Consider the following 23555-nt stretch of genomic DNA (forward strand, 5'->3'; position numbering starts at 1 on the left):
TACAAGCATGATTCCACCTTTAAATGTTAATTGCATGTCATAGATATTGCTCAAATGAACATGTTTTTCACAAAATTTCCTTCAGCCCAAAGGGTCCTAACAATCCCTCCCCCTTAAAATGAGGCATATCCTTATGTCGTCAAGTTGGCATATAGAGGCTTGCACTGCTTGTTCTCCCAAACCTTGGGGTTCCAAAAAAAGTAGGGGTGTGATATCCACACATCCCTTTTTACTTCTCACACACACTTAGAATTTTCGGTCGTCGGATCAGATGAATTGAAAAAGATCAACAGACAGAAATTAATAAATGGTGTATGTGAGAAGTAAAAAGAGGTGTGTGGATAGCACACCCTAAAAAGTATCATGATAGAGGCCTCCAAAACCAGTGCAGTGTGATTCTCAAAACAGACCACAAGAAAATTGGCTGCCAAACAAAGTTTTGAACCAAGCCTACCAAGTTGTGCTTCTACCCCATGCATGATCTCTGTAGAAGTACAGGAGCCATGAAGCACACATCTCATAGACTGGTATTCAACCTCTCCTTTGGTTTGACAAAAGCTGAAAGCCCAAAAACCATGGCTGGCAAGGGATAGAGAAGATAACAGAGGAGTGCCAATTCAATCCTAGCTAACTTGACCTCAGTTGCTGAATATGTACCTGCATATACGCTTAGTGAAAATGCTAAATTCCCAAATCATCTAGCATTCCACAAGCACACTAGCTTCCAAAAATCCAAAAAAGTGATATAACCGAAGAACTTGGGCCTTAATGAACTTGATGCATATAATGCTATTGAACAAAGACCCAAAATGATCTTCAATTTATAGCATGCTACATTCTGGAAGGAGGTATCATCCAATTTGGTGTTGATCGAATAATAATCTTACATCCTCGGAGTAAGTAGTGATGCATCAGACAAATTGGCATCGTCAACACAAGATTGCATCAACTCTGCCAAAAGTGACAGCTCTTTGACTATGAAAGAATGATCTGCAAACAAAATGGCCCAAGTCTTGATATCATGAACATTTCCAAAATGGCTCAAAACACAATACATCACAATACATGTTTGTTCAAGACTCTTGGCAGTCCAAAGTCCCAAAATGGCGTGGTTATATATAGTGTGGTCCAACTGGACCCTAACATTTCTCACCAGCTTGATAATTAGCTCAAAACACCCTGTTCCTGTGTACTGTGTAAGACATAGTAGCCTTAAACATCCAAAGTAGATATAGTTTATAACTTGCTGATAGGCTCCATAAAAGTATGTGCCATTGATGAACATAAGGGAAATAAGAGCTTAGAAAAGATATTGCCAGATTGAATTAGAGTAGAGCAGTAATCCCATTGTCATGAAAATTGAAGTAAGCAAGGCCTAAACTAGCATGTCTTGCACCAAATTGCTCCAGGAGCGGAGGATGCTCAGTCGCATGCTGAGACTGCAACTTTGGAAGAATGATCATCTAATAGAAGTTCTTAATCTCAACAAGATTAGGAGAAAAAGAAGAGCAACCAATATGCTCAGTACCCACTGCTAGAGAAAAAACCATAGAAATCAACTTCTGAAAATTAAGAGAAAGTGACTTTGCCATGATTTGGAAAGGATCGGGTATGTGTCCCCGGATAAGAATTGCAAACACTTCATCTTCGTGTTTAAAATGTCCATCTGTAGGCCATTTCAAGTTGGCAGATTTTTCCCAAAAGGCTGATAATGGTTCTAGTAACACATCTGTTGTAATGGGAGGCAAGTAGACAAGCTGATGTCATAGTATCAATCATATGTCTAGATAAAGTAAAAGTGGAAATTACTTTCGTCAAGCCACTCATGAACGTGGAAAAAATACTATGGCCTATCAAGTTAAATTATTGGTCTAAATGGTAGAATAAACCATGGAACCTCTAGCAGTAAATCTAGAAGTCTGTAGTGCAGTTTGCTGCAGCCTATCAATTGTGTCAAAATTCCCCAGTGCGTACTGTCCAAATTAAAACTGAAAGCGGTCAAAATCCTCATATGATGACAGATTTCCCCAAGCAGTATGTCAAAGAGCGATATATGAACAGAAATTTTTGTGCATTGTATATATCCAAAAAACTACAGAGCACTAAAAATTGCTATAATCAGTTATGGATTAATGAACGGAATGAATCTGAAAGACTTACAAATGCCACTGTCCTGTAAATCTTTGGAAGAAAGGGAAAGTCCATTTTGTTGTTCATGGTGAGCAAGTGCCATTAGCTCCGCTTTCACAGCAAATATTTGTTTTGAGCTCAAAACATGTTGAACCACCGAAGTATTACCCAACAAAAAGTGCAATTGTAGCCAATCCCACTGCTGGAAGTATTCCAGGTTGTGGTCATTCCTAAAAAATAACTGCTGAATATGATAACAAAGGAACCTTCCTTGGAATACAGCTCTCGGTCCACTTGGATGACTTCGCTTCCTGCTAACAAAAAATTCCCACTTCGGTGCTTGCCTAAGCATCCTTAAAAAAGTATCCATAGCACACAAACTTACCCCTACAAAAGTGCCAGTTAACAAGGTAATGGGAGAGCGCAAAATGGTCTCAACATCACGTTGAACAGTGCTAGCTAGGAAAGAAGTATTGAGGAACTCCCAGGCAGGAAAATGTGGGGACAAGGTAGGGTAAACCTTCTTGGTCACAATACGAACAGATTCAAATGCATAAATAAACACATCCTTGGTGGAACGTTCCCCAATTTCAATAAGCAGAAAATCAGGAATCGATTTTGGAATCTTTATCCAAGGAAGCTGATCAAGTAAAAGGTCAGGCCTATATTGCTGGCCAATTTCGCTCTGCCGCATTTTGTCAAACACATCTTGGGCAAATATGTTTCCCCTACTCACATAGGAAGTAAACACAATCATTGCCCAGGTCACCTGATATGTAATAAAGTCCAAATTCAACCGTGCATTGTGCAGCGAAGGATGTGATACGGGTACCTGACGGAGACGGACCTTGTCTGGCGCCTTAGGTAAGGGGGATTGGGTGGGCAATCTAAATAACAGTTGCCTTAGGAGAGAGTTTTTCCATCGCATCCGTAGGGTGACTGAACAAACGGTGGTACAACTCACTTATCAGTGCAGGTTTGAAAGTAACACTTCAAGTGAGATGCGGCAACATCGTTAACCAGCATGGTATTGACGAGACCGTTATTGCGAAAGTAGGAGCACAAGCTTGATTCTACAGACGAGGAGGAAAAGTGTGAAGAGTTTGTGGACTGTCAGTATCCAAGGACCCCTAACTTAGGCTTCATCTTCATCACCACGGAAGAAGTCATTTTCAAGAAACGATTGATTTGCTTAGAAGTATGGCCAGAACGATCCGTTATGCGGGAACCCTCAACCGTTACGGAAGCCCGGGTCCTGGATGGAGTTGCCATTGCTGTAAAAAACAGAGATGTCGAAAAAAATGGTGGAACACGATGGTTTCAGAGTTGCCATGTTGTAGATGATGGAATCCGCGATGGAAGATGTGGTGCGGTTTGAAAAGAGCCTATGGGCGATGTGGGTGAAGACCCAAGTTCCGGTGAAAAAGAGGGAATCAAAACCGCTGAGAATGAGCAAGGAACCTTCATAACTGAGTCCAAATATGGAATGTAGGTTAGTGGCGGCGAGTATAATGAGAGCCGCGACGACGCTACGGTTGAGCTAGGAATGGAAGGCGCCGAGTCAATGGCACAGGAAAGGTTTTATCCAAGTGGTAAATCCAAACCCTCCAGTGGAGACTCTATCCCTTCTTCTCCTTCCATAGTCGAAGTTTGCAACCTGTCTTGGCAAAAATGCCGAGAGGACACAGAGTCCGTACCACTCGTAACCTGCTTGCCCAATACTTCACAGTGAAAAGCAGGCCCGAGCACTGCCGTGGTGACCTTAACGTCGGGTGTGGACTTCGTTGTCCCCACGAAGTCCGAATCTGGAATGGTCATGGTCAAAGTTGTAGGGATCGAGAAGGGGTGGGTGAAATGGAGGTCGTGGGTCGGTGGAGGGGGCGGGTAGTGGTGGGAGGAATGTGGGGTCTCAGAATCGAAAACTAATGAATCTTGTTCGTATGATAATGGAGGGTAAATTTGGGGATCGTGAAAATTAGGGGTTGTGGCATAGTAATGAGGGATTTGAGGGACGTCTATGGAGTCCGAATACACAACGGAAGGTGGTGCAGGATTTGAGGGACGTCTATGGGACTGGTAAATGAAGAAGCTATGGAAAGCTCAGGCATATACGAGGCTGGGTAATCTGGTGGTCGATAGGTAAGATCCAAGGAAGGAAAGGTGGGTTTATACTCGAATGGAAACTGGTAGTGATCGGGAGGAGGATGAGGTGGTGAAGGCAGAGGAGAGGGCGGGGGCGGATTTGGATGTTTAGTAAACATTGGTTTCTGGATTCCAATAGAACACCATACCATTGGAATCATCCGTTACACTTTTCCATGGCGCTGGAAGTGTGGGATCAACAGGTCTAAACCATAGATACACGGTGGATCTCTGGTTCTGGTACCAATTGATAGGATCAGACATGGTAAAAGGGAAATTGCAAGCAAGTAAATGCAGGAAATGGAAAAAGAAATTAAGGGAAATTCATATCTTCATTCATGCCTAATTTAGATGAACATAGTAGTTTAAATACAGAAGGATGGTGTGACAACCGTTCTTAATTTTCCTATGTAATTTTTCTCCGAGTATGTGTATTGACGGTTATGCCCTTATTGGCGAGTGACGTGGACGTATTTATATCGCTTTTATTTTATTTCTCGTTATCACATTTAAATTGTATACGTTGTTACGAGTGTACGAGAATTTCTATCAGTGTAGAAACACTGTTACGAATAGATTTCGATTCCCTTTTCTGTACCAAATCTAAAACTCTATCCCTAACCTTCTATTTAGCCCATCTCGTGCTCCCCTTTATGTCATCCACCAATCCCTTCCACTCTCCCTTTGCAGCAACCAATCAGAAAAAGAGAAAAATGGACTCTCTTTATCTTCCTTTTCTCTCTCTCCCTCCCGTATACTCTCCCTCTCTGCAAACCTCTTGAACAAACCCTAAACCTCATAGATGGAGCCCAAAAATCACACCATTGTACTCCTCTCATCTTCACGAACACAACCATGTTCTTGAAACTCGGGATGGACGAGTTTTCGACATCGAACTCATGAGGTCCACACTCAGTGCTTTTAGTTCATCGTGTTTGGGACTGAGTTGCGAACTTTAGGAATTTTGAAGGCTTCCATTAAACTCCCCGAGATCCCTAGTGAAACTTTGGTGAAGAAGCCACGTCGAAACAACGGATTTTCAAAAAGTTCCAGTTTGGCCAGAACTTTCAAGGTGATTTCCGACCACCTCCGTCCACTTTTTGGACTCCAAACAAGTATAACGCCATTCTACATTTCATTAGCTTCAAACCATATAAATTGGGTTAAAAAAGGATGAGAAATGAAGAAGTTATGTTAATTCGAAATTTTCCCAGAAATCCGACGAAAATCAAGTTGCAAACAGCGACTGACGACGGCGACGGCAAGGACAATCGAAGAAGGTGACAGAATATTCCTTTAGAGTTGACGAAATATTCCTGACGGTGTTAGGTAACGCCATTAATCTCTGTTAACATTTAACAGAATATTCCTGACGACGTCAGACTAGCTGATGGCACTTGCCTGCGCGTAGGGGCATGTCTGGCCGTGCCATTGCAGACACGTGGGGGTGTGTGAAGGGTCCATAATTTATTCTAAATGTATGGGGATGTTCGTGATGTCGAGTAGGTCACGATGGTATATTTAAACCTTAGGTTTGAGCAAACTATGGAGGTTTTATTTAGGTTTACATATATGTGCTTTAATTAATTCGAAATTAGTTATTTCTCATATAGGGGAAAACGTATCCCGAGGACGTTCAAGGCCAAGCTAGGCTCGGGGGCTACGACCCAAAGACGTACTTGTGAGTGGGCAGTTTATTTTTATATCTATACGTATTTATAGTTTCCAAAATTGCATAAATTCATCACTTTATGTATATTGCCAAATAATTGATAACTGGGATATAATTGTGATAAATGCTGCTATATGGTTGAGATATTACTGTCATGACATTCATACATATTTGTACATGCTCATCTTGCTACACCGGTGTTAGTACTTGCCCCAGGGCCAGGGCTAGTCCTTCACGTGTATGCTCACATCGCACCGTTAGCTCTCCTTGGATCCAGGTTAGGTGCCAGTCCTGTCGAGTAGATTGCAGTAGACAATCTGACTTGTATGTGACCGTGCTCCTGCACCAGCCTTCACGTGATCGTAGTACTAGAGCATATTGATTACACCTAGTCTTGTTCGTATCATAAATTATCTGTTCAAACTCGTGTGTCAACCTAGATGGATGAGCACTTAGCTATACTTGATTATCACATAATTATATTATTGTGGCATTTGATACATCGTGCATATTTATGGTTATAATACTATTATAATGTTGTTGATTTATCGTTTACATACCTACGTAGTATGTTTTAAGGAAACTATACTTGTTTTACGGTGAGGGGTTAGTATATTCGAAAATAAAGGATTTCATATAAGCATTGTTTTGCTGACCCACTCAACTTTGTTTTTCACCCCTCAAGGACCTAGATAGTTGTACTCTTTGTGGCACTCAAGGAATCTCGGCAATTATGACATTCTCTTCTATTTAGACGTACGAACTTATCACTGTTATGTAATAAGTGTACTTTGATTGCTCTTCTGTAGTCTCACTGTCTATTATGCTCTGAATAATTGTAGTGGGATCTTCCCACAATTGCGCACTCTTTCACTATTTAGTATAATTAGTTTCAATTAGTCTTGAAATTATTCACTTTTTACATCACTTACCTTTATGGTTACGTCACCTCACGGTGATGCCCAGCATGCTTCGACCTTCCTAGGTTGGGGTGTGTCAGATGGCTAGGGTTTAGTAGTCTTAGTGGGCTTAACATTAGCAATGGGCCTAATAAATACTAGTAACCTATGGTGGCCCAAAGGGTCCTAACACAAGTCTATGGAAGTTTGGGGAAGAAGAATGGTGAGTGTGGATATGAGTGAGTTATTGGGGAAATTGGGGCTGTTGGGAAAATTAGGGTTATTGAAGAGTGGCTATGGGTGTTGGTCCACGGCGGAAGGGGGAGGAGGATTGCATAAGAATTAGGATTTTGTGTTCCAGCTGAGGGAGAAAAAGGGAAGATTGGGGAGAGATTTTTCAGTGTGATTGCCACACAGGATGGTACATCATGTGTTGCTATATAAATGGTGGGACCTGTGTGTTAAAAAGTTAATAACTTAAAAAATCTCACCACTTACATAAAAACACGTGATGTATCATCCGTGTTCCAGCCACAACTAAAAATTTCTCGAGATTAAGGATGAGGGCCCACAAAATTATTTGTTTTCAATTCATTTTAATTATTAAATAAATAACAAATAATTTTTTATTACTTAATTAATTTTTTATTTTAGCTGGTGAATGTGTGGGTCCTGCTTCTGTTGTGTCAGCATTTAATAGAAAAAATTAATAGAAAAGTTAACGGAGGTATGACATTGCAACAAATTCAAAAGAAGAAGTATGATATTATAATGTTTAAAACATGAGGTATGAAATTGTTATGCAACTCATAATTGAGGTGGTTATGTGTAATTTACCCTCCAATTTATATACAAATGGGAAATTTTATTTAAACCCATTCAGCCTCTTTTTACATCCAACTTAAAATTTAAATGTTAATTGCCTATTTTACCCTATTGCATAATTAATATTAAGTACAAAATGAAATTAATAATAAAACTCAAATTTATCAATAAAACATTGTAATTAAACCCCACGATCAAATTTATCTTCCCACTGTTGCACTTGTGTAATTGAATTAATATTCCTCCTCTATAACTTTGCAAGATCTCAGGGTTCATAGGGAGGAGGCAAGGTGCAAGGGTCTATTGCTAATGGACTCTTAACCAATGATTCAGTTATAGACTTCTTGGGCGACTCATCTGCAGGACAAGCCCAAGCACAAATGTGCAGCGCCTTTGGGTATTCGTGGCTCAAATCTTAAGAGTTTAGCATATTCATTTAACAGATGAAACATGTAGTCGTACACATAGTCCATCTTTAGCTCCTCTTGGATGAAGTCGCTTGCAGCTTTTCCAATTGCTTGTGCCTGTTCCAAAATCCGTAAGTAATAGAAACCGTAGAGTATAAACTTCCGGAGTAATGCTAGGGGGATCACATTGTTGACCGCACCTCTATAAATGTGGCACAAATAGCTCTGCTCAGAGTTTAAAAGGGACAATAACATAAATTACGAACAAAATGGAAAGTTAATTAGAAAGAGGAGTCACCTTTTGTTTGTGGTTGTTGCCCCAATCCACAGCAAACTTAATGGATCTACATTTGTTTTCATGCCTTATAGGCCAGTAATGGTGCACTGGTTTTACCAGCAATGTTACTGAATCACAGGCTAGAATGTACTTCTCCCTCACAGACCATGCATAACCCTCAATATAGGTCTTGTACCTGCATAAATCATGATAAAATGGAATGACGATTAAAGTGAAATTTAATTACCAAACAAGAGAATTTTATTTATATGTCTATAAGAAATACCTGTGTGTGCATTGGTCTGCTACATTTGATTACTTGAAGCCTTGCTGAGATTCAAGAATCCAATCCTGAAATTATACCTAATTAGTTTGTAGATTTATTGGCTAATTGGGTTTTCAATCAAAAGTTAATGTTGTTGATAACATATGCCATTTGTTTAAACGAAATTGGTTTTTATCTTTAATGGTACCTGGATGAATAGGCTAGCATTCCAGTCCTGTGTCTTTGAGACATGGCATTTTTGAGTAAGTCTTTCCTCGTATCAGCAACAAAGGGGTTCTCGTTCTAGTATGCATAAGGTTCTTTGTCCATCCATTTGATCCTTTCATTGCCTTTCTTGACATCTTTCAACAATTGAATTATCAGCTTTTGTGTTGTGAAAAACCATGCAAAGAACTGACACACCCCGTCCCGAAGGAGGGCATGCTGGCCGTCACGTGAGAGTGACGTAACCATTTGCACAGTACGGAAGCTTTAAGATACAATTTAAATTGATACACCCGAAGGTGAGTCCTAATTTTGTCCAATCTGTCAGAACACCGTCGAATTCCTCGTAGTCACCACACCTTTGTGATTCCTGAACCTGGAGGGGCGCAAAACCAAAATTGAGTGGGTCAGTAAAACAATTCTTTTTCCAAATCCAAACATTTCTCAAAACGTTGTAACCCCTCTCCGTAAAACCTGTATACTTTCCCAGAAATGTAAAATATAAATATACATATATATTCTCAAGACTTCAAGTCGTTAACTCAACATTTTCATAACAATTATGCCATGCCACATCATCTCAACATTTCTCATATTAATTATGCCATGCCACATCATCTCAACAGTAATAAGGTATGAATGCATCAACATAATCATATCAGGTGCAAGAAAGTAATCAACCGTAGGCCCTCTAATAGCCCTGTACGGTTGAACCTAGAGCTCAAAATCTATCATTATCACTCTACCGGAGTCACCTCTGTGACCCGTCCGGCCTTCTGCACGCAAGTTACGCTCTAGTGCTTCTCATAAATCATCTGTGCACATAATCTAAGGTCACCCACCAGTCGGAATCTCACTAACACTCTCGCGACTGGTCTGTCGTACCCACTCCGCGTGGACTGTACGACTAGCATCTACTTGGATCCAAGGCGAGCGTGCGATGCGGTGAATACTATAAGCACTAAACCATGGTGCAGGATTTGAGCTCAATATATATCATCATCATCATAATAGTAATTAAATACTCACCTGTGCGTCCACCGCACCATTTCATACATATGCATCATAAATCAATTCTTACTTGTGCGTCCACCGCACCAATTCATACATATGCATCATAAATCAATTCTTACTTGTGCGTCCACCGCACCAATTCATACATATGCATCATATATTAATTCATGCATGGCATTTCAACTCACATTTCTATATACTTTTCATATCAATTCTATGCATGGTATTTCACTTCCCGTTTTTCCACATAACTCATATGCATTCCATTTTAAACATAATTTCATGCATTTTCAATTTCTGGGAAAACGTTAAGTATATATATATATACGGAAAACAAAACTGCCCACTCACCTGGAGTTCGTCCAACAACTCCCTAGCACCACACATCAAGGCGTCATGACGATCGCCGCCTAGAATAGTAATCAAATCCAGGCTCAGAATTCATATCGATAGAATACATAACTTATATAAAATACGTCACTACGTTGATCGATCCGGAAGATCTGCCACTCAGATTTTAAATCCATAACTTCCAGAGGTCCACCTTATACCTCTAGGACAACATCCTAAAATTTCATTACCATCCAACGGTCGGATCTCCGTCAATTTCCAAAACTAAGTGACGGTTAACATTTTATATTATGGACTTACAATTCCAATTCCGGAAGATCCGTAACTCGGATTCCCAATCCGTAAGTTCCAATAATCCTCAAATATTACGTATTACAACGTATCAAATTTTGGTGACGATCCAACGGTCGGATCATCAATTCACATTTTCACCTAAATGTGAAAACTATAAAACGTTATTTGAACACCTAACCAACAATCCTCAATAACTTTCTCATACGGTGTTCAATTTAGGTATATGAATATACCACAGTGATCTACTCGACGTCACGGACGTCGACATATTTTTAAAATAATTTTATTTTTATTTTTTATTTTTACTGTAGCACCTTCTTCTTCCTTGGGTCGCCGGACTGGTTTTTCCGGCGGCCGTTTTCTGAGCAGTTTTTCAAATTGCCATAACTTTGTCATTTCTCAACGAAATCAAGTGATTCAAAAACGAAAGTTGTAGCCCTTGAAGAGAAAAAGATAATGGTACCTTTCACAACACCTAGTTCGCCGTGGTTTTGCCGGAAACTGCCTCGAAAGCCTCGGAGGTCGCCGGAAACTGGGTATTTTTCAAATGAGTATAACTTCTTCAATACTCAACTAAATTGAGTGAAACAAAAAGGAAAGTTGTATTACTTGACGAGACAAAGAGATTGATACCTACCTCGACTCCTAACTCGCCGGGGATTCGCCGGAAAACGCCTCGAAAGCTCCGGCCAAACTTTGAACTTGTCGATCTCCGTGTTCTTACGTCCAAAAACTTCCAACGAAGCACTCCGAGCTTCCTTGGGACCTTACTAAACTCGCTGTGATCTTGTTTTAGCCTAAAACGTAACCAATTCAAAGCTCATGAACAGTGTCATCTCACGGCAACTTTAGAACTAGGGTTTTCGAAGTGAAACTCACCTGAAATTGGTATCCCCGTGCTCGTGAAGTCCCCAGGATCACGATGGTGGTCTTAAATGGAACGTTGGTACAAGATTGTGGTGGTTCTTGGTGGTTGCCGTGAGTTCGAGAGTAAGAGAGAGAATGAGAGAGTTTTCAGAAAAGAATAAGAGAGAGAGAGTCTGGAATGAAAGAAGAAGAGAGAAGAAAGGTTACGGGTTTTAAGGAGGGAATTCAGGGTAGGAGGCCCTACCTAAGTCCAAGCACAAATTAACACATACAAATATAAATCTAACCCTAGTTTAGGATCTTAAAGTAAAACAAATGTCATACATTTACACACCTTAATCCCGTTTAAGGTCACATTGGTCATCTCACGTCCTCGGAATTAATAATTCCGGGACGGGCTGTGACAAGAACTTAGGTCTAAACACATCAAATTTAGCTTCTAAAAATCAAATGGTGTAAAATTAAATCCACATATTGAATTGGGTTTATGAGGGTATATTAGGTATCAAATTTGGGTTTAAAGAGATATTAATAGTTTAGTTAAAAATCAAATGGATGCAAAGAGTAAGTTAGGTGTAGAAATATGTTAGATGGGTTTAAATAAAATTTCCCTATACAAATATACCATGGTAGGTCTAGTTCCCAAATTTCACTACCGTTGCATTTCAAAAAAATAAAATAAAAAATTAAATACAGATATCACTTTATATTTAATATATCATATACTAATACTATAGTAAGAAATCTTGCTTTATCAGCTGAAATATATACTAATAAACAAACGATGAATGTACTCTAAAGAGGGGTTTAAAGAATTATGTAAAAAGCAAATTGATAATTAGGACAGAAAAATGTAAACTTTTCTTATTTTGCTCATTTTATTCCAATTCAACATATATTAACTACATTTAAACCAGCCAAATTGAAAGTTGTTTGGAACAAAAATGAAGCCTTGGATATAGCTTAATTTACGAGGGTTGGCGACCCGATAGGAAAACAAGTGTCTGTTTGAAATTGCTTATTTAGAAAACACTTATACTCATATGTACTTTTGTTAAAAATATCTTTATTACAAAAAGGTTGAAATTTTTATTAAAATTTTAAGCATAACTTCTTGAAATAGTACCTGCAATGGCTTTCTGAACTTATATCTTATATGTACAAGTTAAAAATATTTTTTGTTATAAAAGTGGATGACCCACTTAAAGAAATAGGCATCGACAACTAATAGATGTTGAATTTGTGTCGGGTAGCATATGCACTTTCACAGTTCTTGCCTTTAGCAGGGAACTATATATTTTCCTATATGAAGGCCTATTAGCTCCCATATATAGAGAAGATACATAATATGTTGTCTCCATTACCTTTGTAATTTCAATTTGATAATGAAAGAGGCTACTGTTACTGCCTCGAGGACGTGTAGGCATACTTGCCGAACCTCATAAATATCGTGTATTATTTACTTTATATTCCACTGCACAATATCGTCTATTTCACAACACGTTATCAGCGCGAAAAGTTATCGTGTCAGTGGAAAGCACTCCGTTCCGGGCTCCTTCCAAACCTCAGTTGTCGATCCTGTTGTTAAAGCAGCCACCAACCGCGAACTCTTATCCCTTCAATTGCAACCCTTACTAGGCCACTACTTCTCCCGAGACGGTGGCTGTGACTCTTCCTCCCTCACTAGTTCCAAGGTTTCCTCTAAAGTGGGGTGATGCTAAAACGTGGCTCATAAGCACTTCTGCCATAACTCTCCCGCTCACACCACCAAAAGGCCACTGCAAAAAAAAAAAATCCAAAAGGCTAAGGGAAGAAAGCTTCACGACCCAAGGTAGAAGATAGAGGAGCTCAAAGTTCTAAACAAGACAAAGAAGTTAACGACTTTGGTGGTGGTGTTTTTGGTGGGTATGGCTTTGGAAGGTGTACTGTAGGTTGGCTGGGCTTTGGTGGATGTACGTGTTCGAGTGGTGCAGCACCATAAGAAAGCTTTGGTGCATGTACATGTTCAGGTGGTGAAGCACCACAATGAATAGAAGAGAAAGTATGGAGGAAATAGAAAAGAGCAAAGAAGGAAATTGTTTGTATATTTAATGGTGGACCATCATGAGTGTCGATGGTGGCAATCAATTAATTTTTGGAAAACTAATCAAAACAGTACCGTAATAAACTTCCATTTAACCATAAAGACATAATTTCAAAACTGTCTGTTTGGGTTAAATATTTGAACTTTGGGCTGAAGGAAGAGAAGCTCGAAAAAGAAGCCCAGGAGGCATGACTTTGCCCGAAGGCCCAGCATCAAACTCATTCGCCCAACCCAAGGCAAAATGATGATTCCACATTAATGCAAGAGCAAATAGGAGTAAGTGGCCTATATGGAAGTGACACTTGATGGAAATCAACCTACTCTCAACCCAAAAGCACTTTCTGAATGGCAGAGTACGTAAAATGCTAATAAGTCACTACCCCTCATGTTGCTTTCGGGTAAGAAACAAGCTGCAAGCGGTTAGGTTAATTCACCTATAAAAGGAGGAAGAGGGCCCAGAGACAAGGACACTCAACCAATCAAACAAACAAATACATAAACTCTGCTCAAGCCAGATTTGCATATGAAGCTGTAGTCATCCCCCAACCTCAATCCTTCTCAGGATCAGCCCTTACGAAAGCCCCCTTTTGTCTAGTTTAATAGCTCTGCTGCTCACCAATAGTATCGATTCTCCTGTGTAAATTTATTTGTCATCCATTCTCTCTTAAAACCCTCAGATCCTTGTAGTTGCAAAGAAAAGAAACGGCAAAAGGTCCACCCTTGCCCAACAAGGTTGAATCTTGCCCGATTCCCTTTGTGTTGTCTTTTAGTTGATAGATTTGGTGTTGTAATGAATTCCCTAGTATGTATTCAAATCATTTTAGGTCTTTTAATGATCCAAAGTTTAGCTTACTCTCAGATCTAGTTTTAGTTAAATGGTTTTACTAACTTAAGAGTGAATCCACTTAATGCCTTAATTAGATCCGGACCTCTACCATTTTACCATACAAGATAAACAAAAGTCCTTGATCTTAAGGCATAGAAAAGAATCTAATGTGGACTTAACCCATCCACAACATTCCTTTGATAATGAGAAATCAGAGTAACTTGGGGCGCAAGTAATCAGCTTAAATCTACTCATTTTACATCTGCTATACTGAGATGGCAGTGGCACGCCTCAGCACATAAGTTAGTTTTGATTGCGAGTCTCACGGCCTATACTTAAGGCCCGACAAAGGCACCTTTCAGAATTAACTTTGTCCTCTTCTTGCAGCCCGATGAACAAAGCGAGAACCCGACAGTCAACCAAAGTGCCAACTCCACGGGGAGCTGTGTGCTCGAGCCAGGATTGAGCATAGGCGACATTCCTGCCCGAACATAATTTTGGCACGCCCAGTGGGATCAAATCTTGTATGCTAAAAAGACAAAGGAAGGAACAAACCTTCGAGTGAAGATTAATGCAAAGACTGTCCAACTCACATTGAGATCCAGCATGACAAATCTCCTTGAACATTTACAAGGACCTATCTTGACGAGAAGTCTGACCCCTTCTAAGAAATCAAATGAGAGGGTTACAAAAGAAGATCTACAGGCTACCTTGATGGCTCTCTTGAAAAGCCTAGAGAAAAGTTCTCTAAATATGGAGAGGAACTTTGAGGGAGCTAAATAAGAAATGGACAAAGGTTGTTTCATGAATCTGCAAAGAAGGTCAGATTTGGAGCACTCTACTCCAAAAAATGATAATGTTAGAAGGGCAGGAAACCAGACTAGCCATACGAAGAAACTTGTTGTTTCCTTATTCCCTATACTTAAAAAAGAAAGAGATAAGGAGAAGAACAAGGAAGAGACCAGAGCCGGCCAGTTAGCTTTGAATGAGATCAAGAAGCCCAAGTTGTCTGACCCTTTGTCGTTCTCATTGAATAACAGGGGGCAATATTTGTTAGAAATAGTGCAAACATTGGGAGAATCTCAAACTAGTGCAGTAACATGTGCTGATCCTTTTCTACAAGCCCCCGTAAACATGATCAATTTAAAGTGGGCAGAGAAAGAGAAAGAAAAAGCTACTGAGGAAGTAAGAGCTGAAAGGCGACAAATTGATAGGCCAACAGAATGAGCTATCAAGTTGCCTAAAAAGCCTAAGGCAACAATAATCAAAAGGGTGGTTTTGTGCAATAAATGTAAATGGGAGTGCGAGCTGGAAGTACCAGCTGCAGGAGCCATCTTCAATCAAAAATTGATTAAGAAGATAGGAAAAAAAGAGCAAGGATCCTGTAGTGATATCATGCGGGCAGCCAAAAAGAAAACCTCTCAAAGGGTATTCCAGAGGTTGGGAGGAGACTCTCAACCAAAGAACTTGTCAGAAGTATTAAGAAAATATAAAGCTTCAGAAGAAGTAGAGGGCAAGAAGGCCGAGACACCAATGTGGGTAGACATAAAGCCACCTCAACCAAGTTATGCCAGTGATGTTAGAATAAAAGAAAAGACAGTGAACCCAATCACTAAAAAGAATATTGCCCGACTCGGGCGGAGATGGTATATAGTTGGAAGGGATGGAAAGCCCGTTAAAGAGATGGGAGCTTCCATGATCAAGAAAGTCCAAAGGCAACATAAAGCCCACATGAACTCATTGAAGGTCCCCACCACCTCATAGACCTCTAAAAATGGAGAAGTAAAGAAGGTACCTAATGAAGGAAAGAATTAAATCCGCTGGAGAACCAAGAAGGAGTTAGAGAAAGCCAGTAGCAAGATTGAAGGGGAAAAAGACCATGTGCCATCGAGCCTTCACTCGGGAAAATATAGAATCCTAATAAGAGCTCAGAAAGATATGGTAATGATGCCAACACCTAAATATAGCCCAGAACCAAGCTATTTTGGAACAATCTAGCCCGAGAGAGGGGTACCATCACCATTGTTGGTTGATACACTTTGTGAGAGCCTAGTGCAGGTGCAGAACTTCAGCATAACTCGAGAGGAGGCGGTGCCTGAATTAATATTGCCAGAAGAAGCACATGCCTGGTTAGATGGGTTTATGAACCATATAGGGGGCAAGGAAGGAGATGTACCTGGGCCCAGTGACTTCTACGTAAACATGACATATGTTTTATCAACCATGCTTCATGCCAAGCATGATCAACCTCCCATCATGGAAGGTGATTACCTGGCGATAGAACCCATGATGGTGCATGTTAGTGTTGAGGATACAGGACAAGGAGAACCTAACCAAACTGGATTACTCGAATTATCAATAAGGAAGCCTGAGAGGATATACTCGGACAAAATGGTTTTTGTCCGCCCAAGTTCAAGCTTGGCCAACAATCTCAAGCCCATATATGTAACTGCACACCTGGAGGGAGTACCATTCAAGAGGGTTTTGATCGACGGTGGGGCCGCAGTTAATGTGCTGCCATACAAGCAGATGAAGAAGATGTGTAGGAGTGAAGAAGATCTTATTCCCACCGATCTTACAGTTTCTAGTTTCTCCAGAGATATCACCAAGACGTATGGGATACTGTTGTTAAAGGTGGATTTAGGATCAAAACAAATTAAGTTCGCTTTTTTGTTGTGGATAGCACTTCCATTTATAGAGCTTTACTAGGTAAAGATTGGATTCATCAGAGTCTCTCTGTGCCATCTACCTTACTGATGCGAAATAGATAAGCACACAAATTAAACCCTCTTTTTGTCAAATTGTAGTAAAGATGTAAGTAGGGATCGTTCTAGACCGGGGATTAGGAGGGATTGCTAAACACGTGGAAACTGACTTAAAAACTCTAAAACAAGGTTTAAAACACTAAACTAGACTCAAAGAATGCAAAACTAAAGGTTAAGACACTTAAACAAACCTAAAACTCAAAACAGCAACCTAATGACTCAAAACTGCCTAAAAACCACTTTCTGGGCAGTTTTGAGAACCTAACAAGAACTTGGACGAAATTGGGTGAAAACTTGAATCAAAACACTTAGAAACACAAATCAAAACACTTTCTAACTAATCTAAGACTTCAGAATAAAGGGGGATTTGTTTTGGACGAAAATTGAAAACAAAACAGAGACTTAAAACTAAACAGATTGTAAAACGTTTTTAGATGAAAAGGATGGATAAAAGGCTAGTTAGGAGGTTCTTCTCCACACATGTCACACTTGCACACAAAACGATTTTCAGTTGTTCTTCCAATAAATTATGAATACTCAACGCCCCAAATTAACCGTGAATTGCACTAATTAACCCTCAGTTTTTCCACAAGTTATTAGGTTGGATGATTGCATACGACAACCCAAAACATTCCCTACAAGTTCCCTACATGAATTGCATAATAGAGATACAAGCACGAATCATTACGTTCTATGAAAAACATAAGCATTGACGAAGCATTTGTTACTATGAATTGCATGAAACTTATGCTAAGAATTCATTCAACGCGATCGTTTTCAAGCGACCTTCACTACTTGTGATTATAAGATTGTAACTATTAGGTGAAACTCCCTCATAATCTAGCATCATATTCATGCATGAAAACTAAGCGTGCACTCTCAATCAACATACACAAATAAATTATCAATCAAATAGATGAACGAATTAAATCCACAACTTATGAAATAACAACTGAATGTAATCAAATCATATTGCAAGCATGTACATGGTTTCGAATTACCCCCCAACTAAGGGGGTTTAGTTTCTCATACTCACAACACAAAATTTATTGAATTGAAACATCGAAGACATAAGAAAGATTACACCTAAAACGCCCAACAATTCCACTTTGAATTTCTGACTTCAAGATCCTCTTTCTTCTTCTCCTTGCTGTGGCAGAGAGGGTTTAGGGTGTTTTTGGATGTGATTTTGGTTTTAGAAGGGAGTTAGGATGGTATGGTGGTGCGGCAAGGTGTATGGATGGTGTATGGAGGTGTAGAATGGTGGCTGGAAGGGTAGAATGGTTGCGGCAAGGTGGTATATGGGTGATGGTGGCTGCGGCAAGGTGGGGAAATAAGGTTGGAATAATTTCTGAATTGTGTCTAGAGATGATACCTGCGGCAAGGAGTAAAACACATATATATAGGCACCTAAAACCCTAAAGAAATCAGATTAGACCATGGGCTAGGGTTTAGGTGCGGCAAAGGCTTAAAGTCCATCAGAAACATAGGTTAAACAATCAGAAATTTGGTGAGAAAAAGGGCCTAGGGTGCGGCAAGGAGTGGGCTAGGGTTAGGGCTTCTAGAAAGCCTTGCAAGGCAAGGAAATTGGTGTTCTAGAAGGGGAGAGGTGCGGCCCAAACCCTAGGGGAGATAGATTAGGCTTTAACTTGGCAGAAATTACATGAAAAAGGGCTTAGGGTGCGGCATAGGCTTAGGATCCACAAGGAATTAGGGTTTAGGTCATCTCAAAGCCCAAAGCCAAGAATAGAAACTCACGAAAATGGAAACCTCCAAGAATAGGAACTTCCAACTTTAGAAACTTTGGTTGCCAATTCCGACTTCTTTGTTCTTCACTTTTATTTCTTCATTTCTTAAGCTCCTTTGACCTTCAAACTTGTCCATTCCTCGTGCTCCATTAGCATACACAACATTCCGGCTCAATTTTGCTCCAAAAAGCTCCAAATTGCATCATTTCATGTAATATGTCCTTTAAACCTGAAAACACATGAAAGTAGCTTAAAAGCCTACTTTAACGAAGAGAACATAACGAAAATGCATAAAAACTAGCTAACTAAGGCGCATAAATATGCTCCTATCACTTACACCCACAAGTGGCCGTCTACCATGAGGAAGATGAAGTAGGACTTGGATTCTGGGAGATGGTAGAGGCCGAATCACGGCCATTTCTCCCTACAGCCAACGTTGGAGAAGCCAACTTCTATAATCCCAGTATTGGGATTCTTCAATGTTCAAGAGCTGATAAGAACGGCCACCCGACCAAGGTGACGACCTAAAAGCTTTTGGAACAAGAGCTAACTTTTACAAGGGATGAATGGGATCGACCCTATATCATCTCGACTCCCCAACACCTTTAAATGTCAGAGCAGAAAAGAAAGGACTAAGTGATCGTAGCCAGGTCCTTAATAAAAAAATTGTTGGTATATGGGAGAGAAAAAAAACAGGAAAGGGAAAGCTCAGCCAAAGAAGAAAAGGGCTGAAGCAGAGAAGCCTCAAGTAGCCAGATGACTAAAGAGGATTGTTTTAGGAAAGAGCTAGAAGCGGCCATCCAAATGGCTAAGTGTATATATGACTTGGACGGGCCAAAAGATTTGCCCGAGAGTCTAGAGCTGATTGAGTTTTTGTGTGCAAAGCCTGACAAATCGGCCCCAGAGGTGCAAAATCCCTTAGAGACCATTGATCTAGGGATAGAGGAAGATCTAAGACCTATACAGATAAGTGGTTTGTTGAAAACTGAAGATCGGGCAGGGATTGTCAACCTTCTACATGAATTCAAAGATTGTTTTGCTTGGCATTACACTGAAATGCCAGGTTTAGACCCAACCTTACTATAACAAAAGATGCCTATTAAGGAGGGGTTTAAACCTGTCAAACAAGCACCATGGAGAAGAGATTGAGGATCTTGATGTAGCCAGAATTGAAGCTTTAAACAAGATTCAAGAAGGAAAGGAAGCTATTGCCCGAGCATACAATAAAAAGGTAAAATTGAAGAATTTCAAAGAAGGAAAGTTAGTCTGGAAAGCAATCCTCCTTTTAGGAACACAAGTTAAGGGTTTCGGGAAATTGAGCCTGACTTAGGAAGGCCCTTTTATTGTTAATCAGGTATTGGGCAAGGGTGGATATTACTTGGCGGATGTAGAGGGAGTATGACAAAAACATCCAATCAATGTTAAGTTCTTAAAAAGATATCATTCGACTTTATGGGATGTAAGAGGTCAGTTTTTACATTCATCATATGTAAACCTAAAGAAAAATACAAGATAAAGCAATCTGAGAAAATCTTATTCATTTGAGCAATCTAGAATAGGGGTGTTACATTTTTGCTCAACCCTTTCCAAATGATGTTCCAACTCTCGTGATTCTCCTGCATCTTCATCCACAAAACCTGATCGAGTTGTGCGGCCAATAAAAGCCTGATGACTGGCCTCAGAACATACCTCTATGGAGGTGATGGTGAAGTCTGACTTATGGGGGCAGTAGGTAAAGTGGTGATTACTCGACTATCTTGTAAGGTTTCAGCAGGCTTAAAGCGAGCAGAGCACCTGACGGAAGTTGTTGAAAATAGTGATTGTTCCTTAGGCACATTGTTTCCAACAGAAAGGAAGGTTAGAGAATACCATGCCAATCTTAAGGGATACAATCCCCTATCTTTAGAAGAAAATCTAGAAAACAAGGTTACCCGAGGACGATGAAGACCATAAAAAAGAAAGGACTTAATAGCGATCCCTTCAATAAACATGGAAGAACAAGTTAGGCTCGTAGGGCTTCGGGTATCATGGTGAAAAATTAAACGAAGAAAGGATCAGGGAAAACTGATAGGGATCACAGAACAAGTTGGGAAATATTCGAAGGCTTTGAGGGGGTTTTTTCTCGAGGAAATTTTGGGAATATGAAGAATCAATCGGTTTTAAAAATGCAGAAGCTGAAATTAAACCGGATTTTATAAAAGGGACCAGGTGAAGATTGGAATTTGCGGGAAGAGGACCCAAGTTTGCATTTACTACGTCAGAAAATGCAAGTTCAGAGTGAAGTGTGTAAGGGTATGACTACTGTTCAAATCATTATTGGCGCCTAAAGCTTGAAGGCTTAACATTTGGGTTAAATATTTGAACTTTGGGCTGAAGGAAGATAAGCCCGAAAAAGAAGCCCAGAAGGCATGACTCTACCCGAAGGCCTAGCATCAAACCCATTCACCCAGCCTAAGGCAAAATGATGATTCCACATTAGTGCAAAAGCAAGTTGGAGTAAGTGGCCTATATGAAAGTGACACTTGATGGAAATCAACCTACTCTTAGCCCAAAAGCACTTTCTGAATGGCAGAGTACGTAAAATGCTGATGAGTCACTACCCCTCGTATTGCTTTCGGGCAGGAACCAAGCTGTAAGCAGTTAGGCTAATTCTCCTATAAAAGGAGGAAGAGGGCCCAGAGACAAGGACACTCAACCAATCAAACAAACAAATACACAAACTCTGCTCAAGCCAGATTTGCATACGAAGTTGTAGTCAGCCCTTAACCTCAATCCTTCTTAGGATCAGCCCTCACAAAAGCCATTTTTGTCAAGTTTAATAGCTATGCTGCTCACTAGTAGTATCGATTCTCCTGTATAAATTTATTTGTCATCCATTCTCTTTCAAAACCCTCAGATCCCTGTAGTTACAAAGAAAACAAAACGGTAAAAGGCCTAGCCTTGCCCGACAAGGTTGAATCTTGCCCGATTCCCTTTGTTTTGTCTTTTAATTAATAGATCTGGTGTTGTAATAAATTCCCTAGTATGTATTCAAATCATTTTAGGTCTTTTAATGATCCAAAATTCAGCTTACTCTCAGATGTGGTTTTAGCTAAATGGTTTTACTATCTTTAGAGTGAATCCTCTTAATGCCTTGATTAGATTTGGACCTCTGCCCTTTTACCATACTAGATAAACAAAAGTCCTTGATCTCATGGCATAGAAAAGAATCTAATGTGGACTTAACCTATCCATGACAATCCTTTGATAATGAGAAGTCAGTGTAACTTGTGAAGGATGATTTGTGAAAACCATGTTCATTTAAGCAACATCAAATAGCATGCAATTAACAATTAAAGGCGGAAACATGCTTGCATGCACTCAAAAACAAAACATTACCCATGAAATTCAAAGCCTAGTAGATTGGTGAACCAAGACTCAACTCAAAACAAAGTGAGTTGAGATTTATACCTTTGTAGATTCCTCTTTGCATAAGCAAAGGCTAATCACCCAAAGAGAGGACCTTCATTCCTTGCTTCTTAGATCCATGGATTTGGATGGATGAAATGGTTCTCCAAGTTCTCAAAATAGAGAACCTCTAAGTCTCCACACCAAGGTTAGATTGGAGAAGAAATGAGTGACCTTGGAGGAGTGGGATTGCTAGCTAATCCCTCCAAGGGGGCCGGCCTCTTTAGAGAGAAAGGAGAGCTTTGTGTTCTCTCCAATTTCCTAAAAGAAACCCTTTAATGAATTTAGGCTATAAAGTCCTTTATATAGTCCCTTCAAATAAGTGACCTAAAGAACCAAAAAGCCATTCTTCTAACATGGCCGGCCACTTTAAGGGATTTGGGCTTTTGGGCCCTTGTGAATCTTTATTCATTAAGTTGTCATACAACTTAATTCCATGGGATTTGACGTTTGAAGCCCATTGGGCCTTAAGGTCCAAAACTATCCCGAGGTCTTTAACGAACTTATTCGTTTGATTAATTAACATATTAATTAATCCTTGCCATAAATAATTAAACCATTTAATTATTCTTACTCATCTCCGTTGTTTCTTCAATCTCTACCTTACACGGTGTACGATCCATTAGGTTCCTTTTAGCGAGGCAATGGGTGATTAAAACTCTTTCAAATCGATTGTGAATTGAAACTTACTTTCAATTCTCCCTTTAGTGTTTATACACGTTTAGGGCTTCCACAAACCAAGAGTGACACCTAGCAGCATATCATGGTTACCCAAGCTAATCAGAAGAGGTAGAGAACCTATTCAGTTTAGGATTACAAATGCAATACTGTCTTTCTCTAATACAATACTCTTGACCACATTGTTTGGTTTGATAGTTTATTCATGTCTATTATCCAATGTAATTCGTGTGCTTATATGATTACCTTGAATGTGATTTGGAACGACTTTCCTAAATCTCATTCATACTCTGGCCAGAGATTCTTAATCATATCATAGAGTATTCTCCCTCAAACGGTTTGAAGGTTAGAGATCCCTTGTTGAGCATTCACTTGCCTCCATAGCTAAGTGGCTTAACCCCAACTATGCCGTGGACACCCTTCTGATGGAGTGACTTTGACATAATCAAAGATCAAGGACTTAACCACAAGACAACTATGATGCCTCTTGTCAAAGGACTACTTTGCATTATCCCAACCATGAGTTCTCATGTGACACGAATATGAGAACTCTTCGTTGATCGTGTTCAGTGAACTCATTCTCTATTGAGCACCTACGTACTTGTCTTGATGTCACACACACCAATGACTCGAGACTATT

At 39.9% G+C, this 23555-nt stretch overlaps 1 protein-coding gene, 1 long non-coding RNA gene and 1 pseudogene across 4 annotated transcripts; all 3 read right to left on the reverse strand.

The window, feature by feature from the left end:
* On the reverse strand, positions 1-4600 carry LOC126599907 (uncharacterized). 3 transcript variants are annotated; one of them, XM_050266385.1, is made up of 3 exons: positions 2963-4600; positions 2161-2858; positions 1-990 (listed from the first exon to the last, which is right to left on the reverse strand). In XM_050266385.1, the coding sequence occupies exons 2-3, from the start codon at positions 2822-2824 to the stop codon at positions 884-886; spliced, it is 771 nt and encodes a 256-aa protein (XP_050122342.1). In that variant the 5' UTR covers positions 2825-2858; positions 2963-4600; the 3' UTR covers positions 1-883. The 3 variants fall into 3 exon arrangements, with proteins under 3 accessions (XP_050122342.1, XP_050122335.1, XP_050122352.1); XM_050266378.1 differs by having other exon boundaries at positions 2161-4600; XM_050266395.1 differs by lacking the exon at positions 1-990 and having other exon boundaries at positions 2315-2441; positions 2516-4600.
* Positions 4601-7849: 3249 nt separating this feature from the next.
* LOC126602255 (uncharacterized) lies at positions 7850-8986 on the reverse strand (annotated as a pseudogene).
* Positions 8987-9013: 27 nt separating this feature from the next.
* LOC126599934 (uncharacterized) lies at positions 9014-11577 on the reverse strand. Its single transcript, XR_007615314.1, has 5 exons — positions 11381-11577; positions 11139-11298; positions 10965-11033; positions 10208-10266; positions 9014-9218 (listed from the first exon to the last, which is right to left on the reverse strand). It is a non-coding gene; the product is annotated as an uncharacterized LOC126599934 (long non-coding RNA).
* Positions 11578-23555: the final 11978 nt, after the last annotated feature.

This window comes from Malus sylvestris, chromosome 2 (genome assembly GCF_916048215.2).
Source record: "Malus sylvestris chromosome 2, drMalSylv7.2, whole genome shotgun sequence".
Taxonomy (NCBI): domain Eukaryota; kingdom Viridiplantae; phylum Streptophyta; class Magnoliopsida; order Rosales; family Rosaceae; genus Malus; species Malus sylvestris.